Genomic DNA, 14,253 nt, shown 5'->3' with positions numbered 1-14,253 from the left:
TTTTTTTTTTTTCTTAACATATCTTGCATTATTTGTCTCAGAGGTACAGATCTGAGATTCAACAGTCCTGCACAATTCACAGCGCTGCTAAGCATATTTCTAAATCACTTCTAATTTAAATTACTGGGTACTCAGAGTTAAATTTATAGTATTTTCAGAATTTACCTAAATAAAACATAACTCAGAAGGCAAATTTGAATTTGAAAGGTCAGAAGGGGACATTTAAAAAAGAACATTTTACCCATTTCACAGACCCTTTTCTTTAGATTGTAAAGAAACAGGAAATACAGAAAACAGACATGAGCACAGTGCAAAAGGAAAACAATTAATATCATTTCTAAATATTCATCTTCCAAAGTTAAACACGGATTTTGAGAACAGGATCTTCTTGAAAAAGTATATTTTACAAGACAAAGCATTTATGATGAACCAATTCTAACTTCTTAATCAAATAACACTATAATAAAGTGAAGTAGTATAAAATAATCTTATTCATTCCAAATTTTGGATTTTAAAAAAGAAACCTATAGGGGTGCCTGGGTGGTTCAGTCAGTTAAGCTTTGACTCTTGATTTCAGCTCACGTCATGATCTCAAGGTCATGAGATTGAGCCCCGCATCCGCCTCCACACTGGGTGTGAAGCCTGCTTAAGATTCTCTCCCCCTCCCGCCCCTCTCTCTCCCTCTCTTAAAAAAAAAAAAAAAAGAAAAAAATTAACTAAAGCAAAGAACATAACTAAATGTGAAAAGCTACTACCTTCATTTCCATGAGAAAGAACAAAAAGAATTATCTACTAAAAGTAGCTAAAAAAACTCTTATTATGACCAGAAACTAACCATTCTTCCGTTATGCCAGAAATATATTATAAATACTGCCCCTAGTAAGTAAAATTTTAATTGTATTTATCATAGGAAAACCTGACCTATCAGTTACTTCTGTTAATGAAGGGCAACTATCAAAAATAAAAACAACAAAAAACACCCTAAAATAGGTTATACCACCATTCAACATGAGCAAGGCATGGGTATACACTCAATACTTACTGAATTAAATATACATAAAAGCAATGCCATGAGGACTATAGATTAAAAATCCAAGAAACAGATCTCAAAAAGTCAGAAATAAAAACAATTTTTATTTCAGATTAAGGAGCAATCTATTTCTTAGATCCTAAAATAAAGCAAATATATACTATTTCTCTTTACAATGACTTAAAAACAAGCACCTCAAAGCATTTATCAATACAAAACAAGTGGTTACATATAAATACCTTTTCCTTTTAATCTCAGAAATTTTTCATTAAAATAGTAAGCTTTAGAATAATAACAAAAGATATTCTAATCATTTAAGTTTCCATCAGTTAGGTGTCCCATCAATCATGTGTTTGCTTACTTATATCTGACTCAACAGTCTGCAATGTCAGAGAAGACAAATCTACAAAAGGTGGGTAAGTGGATCATAAGAATCACAGCAACCTAAGATCTTACTGAGAAAGGAGTTCCAACAGTTCTCAGTCATATATATGTAGTAAGCAACACCTATTTTAAAGCATTGGACTGCAACTGCACATTATTATACATGCAATTGTTATAATAATCTAATAGAAAGTAAAGCTAAACAAATGTATCCAAAGAGACCAGGGACTGGAGTAAGTATTTTTCCTGTCTTGTGCTCTATCAAAGATGTTGAAACTCCAGGGTTAGGCAGGAGAAGGTGAGTCACATAAACAGACGATAAAGTAATTAATCTAGAACAAGTGACATCTCAGACATTCTGAATAAATAATCTACTCTGCCAATGCTTATAAAGACCCAGTATAAGATACTAGTGCCCACTGAGGGTTTACAAAGATATGCTAAAAAATAACAATAAATTGTTAAGAAGAGGCACATTACTAATAAAGATACCACATATATTTCTGTAAATCATACTAAATAATTTTATTTCTATATTAATATATAATATATAGTACTGACAAAGAATCTAGATCAAGTCAATATTTTTTCATCACTTTTTAAAAATATGACAATTAAAAGTATTCTATAAAACCAATGTATACATTTTAATATTTTTTAACAATTAATTCTAAGGATTTCTAGGTAGTTTTTAACTATTATGTGAAGATTGAAAAATACATCCTAAAACATTCATACCTGATCGAAAGCACTCAATTATTTGTTGAATACCAGATTTGGATGTCTGTAGTGGTTGCTGTAACAAAGGAGCATCTCCAGGTTCCAGGATATAAACTACATGGAAGACAAACACCCACCCCAATCCCCACAAAAAAAGGGTTATTTAAATCATTTACTATTGAAGTAAAACAATGGTTTGCTACAATCATGTTAATGATAATCACACTTGTTCGTATATACTTCACCATCATCTTTGTAAGGCAAAATGAAATAATGGGAACAAAAATAACTAAAATTATTCTCAATTCAGGGCTAAATTAAAGCTACTTAAGGCTTCAAATGCAAAAATTTACTATTTTGGTATTATTTACTACATATTCGTCATGTTTGCCTTTTTATTCCCCTTGAAGAGGACCCTCTATATTTAATCAAAATTCTAGGGCAATGATGTCCTAGCCACATCTCATAAACCATTCCAGAACCCTCTGGACAATCTAGTACAGCTCTCTGGGCAATTATGAGAGCAAAACTCAAAAACCACTCACTGCCTAAGGAAAGAACTAGTGAAGTGCAGAATGACAGATGTTCAAGAATGTTCACTGCAGCACTCTGCAGCACTGTAAATAAGAAAGAAAAAATTTCAAACAACTTAAAAATCTCTCAATAGGAACCAGACTAAATAAACTATGAAATATCCCTACAACAGAATCCTTCACGGCTGTTAGAAAGCATGAGCTAGATCTACATGATCTAGATCTACATGTACCAACAACAAAGGATGTCAATAATAGATTGTTGAGCAACAAAAACAGGTTAAAGAATATGATCTCACTTATATTAATATATATTTCAATAGATACAGAAAGAAAGAAATTTAATGTTTATGTGTGTGTATGTACAGACACTAATATAAACACAAAAGTCTGGTGGAATACCAACAAAACAAGGGTTCTGTCAGGGTGGACTTTACGGGGTGATTTTAATTTTCAGCCTCATACTTCGCTAGTGCTTCAGAGCCTGGGCTTTTAGAAGTGTGCATGTTAAAATACACACACACAGACTTTTATAATAAGTAAAAATAATATTTCCACTTTAAAAATAAAAATTTTCATTTTCATATAGAGAGGTTTGCTTTCCAAAATTCTCAGATTCGGGGCGCCTGGGTGGCTCAGTCGTTAAGCATCTGCCTTCAGCTCAGGTCATGATCCCAGGGTCCTGGGATCGAGCCCCACATCGGGCTCCCTGCTCCACGGGAAGTCTGCTTCTCCCTCTCCCACTCCCCCTGTTTGTGTTCCCTCTCTCCCTGTCAAATAAATAAAAATTAAAAAAAAAAAAATTCTCAGATTCACAGTGTAAGTATATAATAAATTAGATTATGATGATATGAAACAAGGTAACTGAAAAGGAGAAGTTTTTCCATCAGATACCAAATAAAGAAATGGTTTTTGGTAGAGAAAAACCAGTCACTTTAATTCACTTTTTTCAATATGTTATAATGTTCTACTCAACTATTACTATCTTAACCCAGGATCATCCACTCTGTGGGAAAATAAGGAGGATTACATCAATAAATGTGTGCTGCTACTGCTTCAGGACCTGGTCTTGGGCAGCATTTAGCTTTCTGATAAGGAGGCTAAAGCCTGCTCTCCTATGTGTATAGACACAGCCTTAGATTCTCTGTTAAGGCTTCAAGTCTTGTGCTCAGTGTACACAAGTGGGAGGAACTGTCTCAGGACCAAGTCATCTTATTAAGTACAACGTTCCCAATTTTAAGACATACGTTAGGAGAATTTTAAATGAATTAAGAACATGCACACACCCACAACTCATTTTGAGAACATCTGACATTGGCACTACCTGCAGCGATTAAAAATATAAAGACTCCAGACCTGGACTTACTACACTGAATTTTTTTTCTGACATTTACTAGATACAACTAAGGCAAATCAAACTCTCTGATCTCTTTCTCATCTCTAAAATGGGGATAATAAAAGTATCTAAATCATAGGGTTGTATGAGGATTAAATGAGCTAATGCAGGTAAACTGGTTAAACAGAGCCTGGGATATATGCTCAATAAATGTTCTATCACCACCACCGCCACCACCATCATCATGTACAAATCAACTGCTTTCTGACACCAAAAACTGAAAAACTGTTTCCAAAATCAAAGAGAAGTAGAATTCAATCCTTTAAAGATGCAATAGCAGAAGTCTGTAAATAGACTGATGATACCATTTATTTGGACTAGATGGATCTCTTTTCACTATTTGTACAAAACAACTGACGACTGTTTATAAAAAAAAATAAGAGAGGGTAGAAAATGTACAATTGTAAAGAACTAAAAGCAACAAGGTTTGGCTCTATAAGTAGCAAGAATTCTAGAAAGGGAAAATTAAAAAAAAAAAAAAAACCCAATAATGACTAAGGGAGGGATATGGAGAAAAAATGGAAACTTGTCCTTAGAGTCCCCTTTCCTCATTTAAAAATGCTCCAGAAAACTTTCTTTAATACGCCAGCTTCCATTTCCACATGAGAACATCTGATTTCAAAGCTACAGCAAAATTTTGTTACCTAATCACCTTCAGAACACTGCTACCACTAGACACATCAACAGCCTGAGACACCATTCAAAATAACCCCAGAGTTAGCTTAGTTATCCATGGACACATCCACTTAGCATAGAGATCTGTGTAGTTACCACTGTAAAAAAAAAAAAAAAAAAAAAATGATTCTTCATTTGAAAACATACTCTCAACCCTAAAAAACTTTATATATCAGTATTTTATAAAAGTTTCCTCTCATATACCCTATCATCCCTCCCAAGATCAGTTTACACGACCATTAGGAAAAAAGCCATCATCGTCCTCCAATCAAAACACCCAAACCCTCAGAAGTTAACATCTGTCTTTACATCCTTCCAAGAACACACGTCCCAGAATCAAATACCTACTTTTGTTAATAGTCTCTCCTACCTTAAAAAAAAGCCCCTTAAAATAAATTTCTGCTTATGATGTCTGGGATTTACTTACAAATAATAGAGGGTAGGGAAGTAGTAGGAGGGTGGAGAACAGAACTGTGCAGAAGGGAGAATAGAGACGAAAAGAGATTGTCCATGTATTGACGTGTTGAGTTGTGTGATGCTTACAACAGGTTCCTTACACCATTCTCTCTACTTTTGAATGTTTGAAAAGTTCTGTAAGAAACAGTCTTAAAACATAACTAAGAAAGCACTTTACATACACCGACAGGCTTCTATCACCACCCTTCACTACAAATTGACCCATCCTATCAAGGCCTCCTCAGGAACACACTGCTCAGGGACCAGCCCCACTATTCATGATTCAAAAGAGGCTAGACCTCTGATGATTGCCCATTAAAAGAATTTCTCAAACAGCATGCCATCTTCTTCCCTCCATCTAAAGACATCCTCTGTTAAAAACTAACCTAACATATTCCTCGCAGTACTGAAAATATCCTCCCACACAGGACTAACCTTCCTCTGAAATAATGGCAATTAACTATTCTATAAGTTAACAAACTTCTAGCTTTCCACCAAACTAATCTTCAGAAAGTGTTTAATTCTAGCTAAGAAGCAAAGAAACACAAACTACTTATGACCTGGTAGTCTGAAAAATAAACTGCACTGAAGAAGTTTCTGGTAAAAGAAAGTTTAATTTTTAAAATTAATGCAACTTATATGATTTCTTGTTAATGAGGGAGAAAAAAAGCAAAGAAGTTCCAATACATATTAAAAAGTTCAACCCTGAAAAACATCCTTAAAAAGACATTAAAGTCTCTAGAAAACTTTAATTATCAGAATACACTAAGGTATGATCACAAATTATTTATTTACTTGTCTATTTCTTCCCACTCAAAAGTTTTATGAGGGAATGACCTCATCAGTTTTGTTCACAACTTACATGCCCATTGCCTTGGACAGTGCCTAGCACCTAATAGGTGCTCAATAATAATTTGCCAAAGAAATAAAGAAATAAATGAACACATTAACTTCTTCCTAAGTAGTTTTACTTAAAATGATTTCATTAACTAATTCAATTTAAATGACTTGAAATGTTCTCAAATAAAAAACTAGAATAAAAGGTCAGTGGAACACAAGTATAAAAGGCATTCACAGCCTTCTACTTCAAAACTAACTCCATTCAATATTTGATAAAATATAAATGACACACAAAATACACAAAATATGCAGTATGCAGGGGTGCTGAAAATAGGTCATGGGCAGTTGAACAGAAACTGGATCCATCCTGGGACTATATTATTAGCAGAGGTAAGTTATGACTGATTTCCAGTAAACCAGTGGGGAGATAGGGCCATAGTACAAATTTTTTCTCATGTGTATCAAAGTTTTCTGAAAATGGGAGTTCTTCTTCTTTACCACTGCCATTTTTTCTCATTAGTCTAAAAAGTCCTCTACTTGAACTCTACTGTGACAAAACCAAGTACATTAGAGCAGTTAACATACTGCCAACAACAACAACAAAAAAAGCAAAAACATAAAGAGTCCTAATAACTTTTAGGTCAAAAATAATGATAAACACCTGCCTTTAAACTAGAATAGAATAGCCTTTGTTTGGTTTAGTGACATATGTATTCAATGTTTCCAAGTTGTACCTCTAAATGTTTGTGACAAAACTCATCAAGCTTCTGATAACTAGAAAAACTCAAGTTTATATACCACATTTATCAGATTAAAGTTTTCTAATATTCAAGAGACTCGAAAAAGGAACTTTTTCATTCCATAAATCCAACTAAAAACAGTTCTACTGAATAAACTATCCTAAAAATACTTATGTATTCTACCTAAATAACCAGATTTTTTATTTTGCAATACAATATATTCTGTGCAAGAAAATTTTTAAAGGTTGCAGTCAGCAAAACCTGATTGTTCCAACAAGCTGCGTTTAACAAACTTTTTTAGCCCAACTAAACTCATTTTTAGGCTTTAACCACTATTCCCTAATAAATATGCATAAGAAACTTAATTTTTAAAAGTTTAAATGAATCCACTTTCACGAAGACATACTAGCATTCAGCTACCTATTTTCTTCCCTGTCTTCAGTTTTAAACATTCAAAGGACACGGGGGTATACTACTAACTGCAGGCTGCCTCGAAAGAAGGAAAAGGGACTGAGTGATTGATCTTGTGGAAAAGACTGAAGGTGACACTTGCAGTACTTTTTTTAAGGGATCAAGCAGGGGAGACCTCTTGTTTGTACAAGCTTTTAGCTTCATAACTAGTTTTATGCTGGGGAAAATTACAGGCTGCTTACTTAGAAATGACTTCTTGGGCAGGAGGAAAAGAAAACTGGAAGGAAAACACAAGGCAGAGTGGCTCTGACGGAGGGCAAAGTAAACTGGAGGAGAAAGGAGTATACCTGGTTCACAGCATCCGTGATGATGGTGGTCAGTCTGACAGTATTTGTCCCTTAAAGGCATTTTCAGTGGGCGAGACCGACTTTCCTTTCACTGTAAGAAGCTCTTCATTGCGGCTTGGCTGTTGAAAGAAGCACAAATCCGTCACTCACCCTGAACTTCCTGGGGGGGCTCTGGCTATATTTTCCAGATACGTTCCCTCCACCCGCCCTCCGTTTTCCCTCCACGGACCCGTACCTTCCTCTAGAACCTAAAAAAGAAAAACGCACGAAGGCTTCTGCAGCCCAAACTCCCGCACAGGTTCATCGCCCTACCCGGAAACGCAGCCTGGGGCGCGCAGCGCAAGGCGAGGGCCTGGCCGGCTGCGCGGGCGGCAGCGGCCTCGCCGGCCCGGGCGGGCGCGCGCGGAGACGGAGGCGCGGAGCGCGGCGGGCACGGCCAGCGCCGGGGCCCGCGGAGCGGCGGGCGCGGCGACAGGGGCGGTCGAGGTGCGGCTCCCGCCGGCGGCCGGCCCACGCCGCGCCCTCCCGCCACGCACGTGCGTTGGGGTCTCCGCGGCGGAGCCCCCGTACCCATAACCAAGTGCGCCCAACTTACTTAACTCCTAGGGCGGGCAGGCGGAAGGAAGGCAGGCAGGCCGGGCAGCCGCAGGGACAGCCTGGCGTGGGAGGCGGCTTCGGGCCCCACCTGGCGCAGGCTCGGCACACCACGCGAAGGGAACCGGGGTTCGGGCCCGACGCGCTCCCAAAGAGTCCCCGCCGCCGCTGACGCGGAAGCGCCACAGCTCACCACGTCCCTCCGCGGCCCGAGGCGACGGCGACGGCGGCGGCGGCTCACGGCGTCCCTCCGCGCTGTGGAGCTGGGCGGGCGGGCGGCGCGCGGGCGCAGGCAGTTGACAGGAGGAACCGCCCCGCAGAAGCCGCCGCCGCCACCGAAGGAGCCGGAACCGGAGCGGGCAGGACCTGGGCGCCCCTCGCCGGGGCAACGGCTGCCCGCCGGAGCCCGGCTCCCCCCCAAGCGCCGCTCCACCTGCAACGGTCCCTCAGGCTTTTGGAGAGGGGCGGGGAAGAATGGGGGTTCCCCCCCACCTTGGGCCTTTTTTGGTAGTAGTTGTTGTTTCAGGAAACTTTATTAAGTCAGTCTTTCTCTTTCTCTGTCTCCCCCTCCCCGAAGAGCCTGAGCTACCGCCGCGGAGCGGGTAGGAAGGGGGAAGCAGAGACTCTCCCGCAGCGACAGGGAGCGACTGACTGACCCCGGACGGAGATGGGGCGAGGGCAGGAAGTGACAAGCTCTCGGAGTGGGTGGGGGGAGTGTGGCCGGCACGCCCGGGAGCGCCGCGCGCATGCGCCCGGCCGGGCGCCCGGGCCTGTGGCGAGGCGACGCGCTACGGCCCGGCAAAGGGAGGGAACCTGGGCCGGTGGCGCTGGGTCCGCGACCGGGGGTCTCGGGCCGGCTACTCGTCCGCGCGTGCTCTCGCGGGCGGACGGACAGCCGGAGCCCTGGGCTGTTTGTGCCCGAGAGGCGGGCTGATGGGCAAGCAAACTGTTGCTTTTCTCCTTCCATTGGAACCGAAACGGGGAGGGTTGGAAAAGCACGGGAATGAACTGTAGGAGGCGGCTCGACAAATGGGTGAGCCGTAAGGAGTGGTGATTCCGAAAAGGTTGTCAGCACACTAATGGTAGAAGTCTTTTCTTTCTTTTTTTTTTTTAACCTAAGAATTTTCGAAGTGTGCCTCTCAGCACTTTGGGGTTTTCATCAGGTCCTTGGGAGGAAACTATCTAGTGGTGGACGATCGGGATTGATTGCCGCGGCGCTCCTCTTCTGGAACCTGAAGGCGAAGAAGGTGGGTCACGTGCGCAGGACGCGCTTTCCCTCCTCTTCGGTGCCCGTGTCCGGCTTGGAAAATCCCCGAAGATCGCGGTCGTCTGTCAAATTCCGAAAACCCGTGTGGTCGCCTCTTGGGGCAGGAGAGCCGCCTCCTCAACTCCCAGAACGGAGTTCTTGTTCTACAAGCAAATACGTGTCCACTGTCGGTCAGGAAATATTAAGGGAGAAAAAGCTTTGTTTTATCTTCTCGCGCCGACAGATCCACTGAAAATCTCCGCAGTTGTGTAGCTTGAATTGTCCGTTTGCGGGGTCCTGAAAGAGCGGTTTAATAGTCGGTAGGTTCTGTGTGTATTTTGGAAGAGCAAACGAGTGACTGAAATCTGTTTTAAAAATTAATAGGAAAATTTGTGGTAGGTCCAGTAATTAATTGATAAACTCGTTATTGTGAAAATACTGAACGGAGCATTTGCATAGGTCTTGGGGGATTGTAGCAGCTTGATTATAGGGGTGACAGGAAAAGGAAGAAGAGTGGTCCAAGTGATCCACTTTTTTAAGGGAATTCCAGCTACCGTACATTCTACACGCCAGTCACATATACGTAGTATGTTTGATCATTTTTTTCTGTCCCATTTTCAAGAGGCGTCATACAACATCAAACTAAAATGTAATGCCACAACCTACATGTAAGGTAAAAGAAATTATGATATGTCCACATGATGGTGTTTGTTAGGCAGCCAATAAAAATCATTTTGTGTAACATTGTGTGCAGTATGCTTAAGCATATCGAAAAAAATTTAATGTGACCCCTTAACAGTGGAGTTACAGGTAATTTTTATTTAACATTGGAGCTCTTTGGTAAAATTTGAGGTGAAATATTTTCTTCATTTCCAGAGGAGCTTTTCCTACTTTTATAAGCACATTTATTTAGCACAGGTTAAAAAATGAATATACAATTTTAAGTTTCCATAAACCTGAAAAGGCATTGCTTCAAATATGTGAGTTATAAATGTTTGCTGGCCACATATGAGTAAAAAATGGTTAGCTTCCGGAGTAAATGCAGCACTCTTTATACTTTAGAGTGGTTGGTACTAGAAGGTCCCCAAAATTGCTTGCTAATAGAATGGATTTTAAACAGTTTTTGAGAAATTATAAGTATAGATAAGATTGGAACGTCTGTGTGGGTAAAACAGATATTGGAATACTGAATCAGAATTTTAAAGATGAAAAGAAACCATGGAAATTATCTAGTAAACCTTACTTTATAAATGGGAAAACTGAAATCCAGAGAGGTTAACTGACTTGCTAAAGGTCACAAAGTAACAGAACTGGGTCTAATACCTAGATCAATCCCTTCTATAACAATACTAGTATCTGACATGTATTGAGTAATATGTTTTAAGCTCAAGAATAACTCATTTAGGGGCACCTGGGTGGCTCAGTCGGTTAATCATCTGCCTTCGGCTCAGGTCATGATCCCAGGGCCCTGGGATCGAGCCCCACATTGGGCTCCCTGCTCAGCAGGGAGTCCGCTTGTCCCTCTGCTCTTCACCCGGCTTGTGTTCTCTCTCTCTCTCTCTCACTTTCACTCTCTCAAATAAAATCTTTTAAAAAAAATTTTTTTAAATAACTCATTTAATCCTATCAACAATTCAATCCATTCTACAGGTAGGGAAACTGAGGCAGAAATAGGTTAGATAACTCCTCAAGGTTACCTGATACACACAGCTGATAGGCAACTGAGCCAGCATTTGAACCCAAGCAGTATGGCTCTGAGACTCATGACCTCAGCCATTATGCTATACTGCCTAAACCATGTCGCCTACACTATACCATAACCATTTGGATCACACTGTATGTGAAAGATGAGCCAGCAGATCCTGTCATTTGTGAAAGGTATTAAAATGCTATGTCCAAGTTTATGGAGTTGCTAAATCACAAGAATTTAATTGAAATTCCACAGGACTCTAGAGCTTAGACTTTGGACATCATCTAGAATTATCATCCTACCTCTAAAAACACTGCACAAATCATCCCACTGCACAAGTCATCCCGGAAAAGTTATGTCTTCATTGTTCACTGCAGCAACCTAGGTGACACATTATTACGCTTTAAGGAACTTTGTGATCCTTAAAGTCTGGAAATATGTCCTTATGATTAACCTAAGACCATTTTATGGTTTAAAATTATTCTCTCATCTTCAAGGCAGGAAAATTCTACACACACATACACATTTATTATTGCTGCATAAGAAACCACCCTAGAAATAGTGCTTTAAAACCATTTTATATACTCTCAATTCTATAGATCAGTGATTCAGACTGGCCTTGTCTGGGATCATGCAGGTAATCATTTGGCATCTTAACTGAGCACACTCATGACTGGTTGTTGGTGTTGACTATGGGCTGGACCTATCTCCTAGCCTTTCTTCCTGGGCTTCATATGTAGGCAGCATGCCAGGCAGGTAGAAACAGGAAGCCGTAAGACCTCTTGAAGCAGAAGTTACACGACATCACTTCTATCACATTCTGTTAGTCAAAGTAGGTCAAAAGGCCAGCATAGATTCAGGAATTGGGAAAACAGATTCCCCTTATGGACGGGAAGAACAGCAAAGTCCCATTTCAAAGGGACATGCATAATAGGAATGGGAAGGATTATTGTGATGGTCTTTGCATATACTCTTTCACAATAGATAATTATTTCAAGAATGGTACTAGCTAATTAAAGCTGTTGAATTTTTTTAATGCTATATGATTCATATGATTCCTTTAAGAACAGCAAAACAAGAAGATACTAATCAAACCTATTCTTTAAATAATTGGGCCAATTTGGTGGCCTTGTGTAGATAAACTGATGATTACTTAACTTTTCCAAGTAGACTTGCTTTTTGAAAGGTTTTCCCATCTGTTTTTAAACACATCCCACTAAAACACAGCATAAAAACCTAACACCAAATAGAAGTAATTATGGTTTCTATAGAACCTTTACTCTGGTCCAGATTTTGCTAGCTTTGATAATGAGGTGGCATTTTATAACACAAATAATTAAATTCATAATTAGGTACAAATCAAATTATGGGCCAAAGTAGAGGCTGAGAGTTTAGAAAGAGTCATGGAAAAATTGATTTACAGGGACAAATATTAAACTGTTGCTCTTTTATCAACTATATAGAATTACAAGCAACATAATATGAAAAAAGAAGATAATGCTTTCCCTAAGGTGTTTATTTTAAGGAGAGTAAGGAGTAGGTTGTACCTGTGTTGCTATCCTGGAGATAAGTTGCCTACCAGGAAACCCTGACATGAACTTGTATCTTTCATTCCTGGTGCTAAGGCACACTTAGGTCTTGCTGGCCAGGTGACACAATGCATGCACCATGCTGTCGTATGGGCACCAAACCATCCTTGACAAGTCTTCCATTCAAATGCATTTCAGATAGCATTTAAGTGAATTTCATTTCTTAAAAATGTTTTTTGGTTATAAAGGAGTTTGTTCATAAGTCTGTATTATAATCTAATAATACCTAATGATAATTTTGTCACTTTTGAACTCAATGTGCTAAGTGCTTTTCTAGTTTTTCACTGAAACCTTACAAAGATCCTGGGTTAGATATTATCCCATTTTATGTAAAGAGAAACAGATAATTAGTGTCCGAGCCAAGATTTAAATATAGGTCTGAGTCCAGGTCCTATGCCTCAAGTTACATATATTCTAATGATTACTAAAACTTTATCTCCAGGTCAGACCTGTCCCTGGAGCCTCTAAACTCTTAACTACCCATGAGACAGACCATCTGAATTTCCCCAGGCATCTCAAAGTTAGCAGGACCAAAACTGAACTTCTTACCAAAATGTTCTTTCTCTTTCAAATTTTAACCAACAGTGTTCCTATCCATTTAGGCTCTCAAGACAGAAGCCTTGGAGTCAAAGGAAGAGCATTGGCACAGATGCAAAGTAACGGAGGTTACTTGTATACAGGTTTCTCATCTCACTTATCCCCAACATCTAACCTACCACCATAAACAATTTGTTATACCTCAGAAAGCTTGAGAAAATAGTTTCCTCTCTCCATATGCACCATCAATCTTCTAGTCTAAAACCCTATCTCTGAACCATTGCCATAACCACCTGCATGGTCTCCCTACCACCCATCTCTCCCTCCCTCAATTACTCCACACTATCAACAGAATGATAGTCCAAACCGATCCAATATTACTCCCCAACTGAAAATCTCTGTTGACTGCCAATTTTTTACATGAAGAAATAAAATCTTAACAAGAAGCATATAATCAAAGTACATTTTGAGGTCAGAAAAATCTGGATGTTAGTCCTATCTCCATCAATCATGGGTTTTATGTCTCTAGGCAAGTAAGAACCTCTTCTGAGCCTCAGTTTTCTCGGCTTTATGCTATTTCCAGCATAGTGAGAAATCGGTTAATGAATAAAGTACCCAGCAGGATCTGGAACACAGTACAGATATATAATAATAAATACTCATTACATCTGGCCCATCCACAACTTCACAACTTTATGCTCTAAGGATTTCTCACCCTTTTCAGAAATTAACAAAGCAAAAGGTCACAACTGAGTGGGGAAGGAGTGTGGGACACAAGGGAATTTTAGAGAGAGATGACAGAGGTGTCAGTTATGAGGGTGTATCCCTTTGTTAAAGCAACTATTAAAATAGAATAGTGGTTGGGCGCCTGGGTGGCTCAGTCGGTTAAGCGACTGCCTTCGGCTCAGGTCATGATCCTGGAGTCCCGGGATCGAGTCCCGCATCGGGCTCCCTGCTCGGCGGGGAGTCTGCTTCTCCCTCTGACCCTCCTCCCTCTCATGTGCTCTCTCTCATTCTCTCTCTCTCAAATAAATAAATAAAATCTTTAAAATAAATAAATAAATA

The 14,253-nt window shown here is 39.8% G+C and overlaps 1 protein-coding gene across 7 annotated transcripts in view; it reads right to left on the bottom strand.

Annotated features, from left to right (window-relative positions):
• Positions 1–8,784, bottom strand: part of ZNF800 (zinc finger protein 800) — a 51,065-nt gene extending 42,281 nt beyond the window's left edge. The window contains exons 1-3 of one of the 7 annotated variants that reach the window (XM_081800150.1): positions 8,128–8,774; positions 7,533–7,651; positions 2,153–2,248 (exon numbers count right to left, since the gene is read on the bottom strand). In XM_081800150.1, coding sequence (XP_081656276.1) covers positions 2,153–2,248; positions 7,533–7,593 — 157 coding nt within the window. In that variant the 5' untranslated portion in view covers positions 7,594–7,651; positions 8,128–8,774. Of the gene's footprint in view, positions 1–2,152; positions 2,249–7,532; positions 7,652–7,767; positions 7,905–8,127 lie in introns of those variants that run through there. The other 6 variants (XM_081800152.1, XM_081800146.1, XM_006729051.3 and 3 more) reach the window with 6 other exon arrangements.
• Positions 8,785–14,253: the final 5,469 nt, after the last annotated feature.

Source organism: Leptonychotes weddellii, chromosome 12 (genome assembly GCF_054177405.1).
Source record: "Leptonychotes weddellii isolate Sample4059 chromosome 12, ASM5417740v2, whole genome shotgun sequence".
In the NCBI taxonomy this organism is placed as follows: Eukaryota; Metazoa; Chordata; class Mammalia; order Carnivora; family Phocidae; genus Leptonychotes; species Leptonychotes weddellii.
This window is presented reverse-complemented; position numbering and strand designations above follow the sequence as displayed.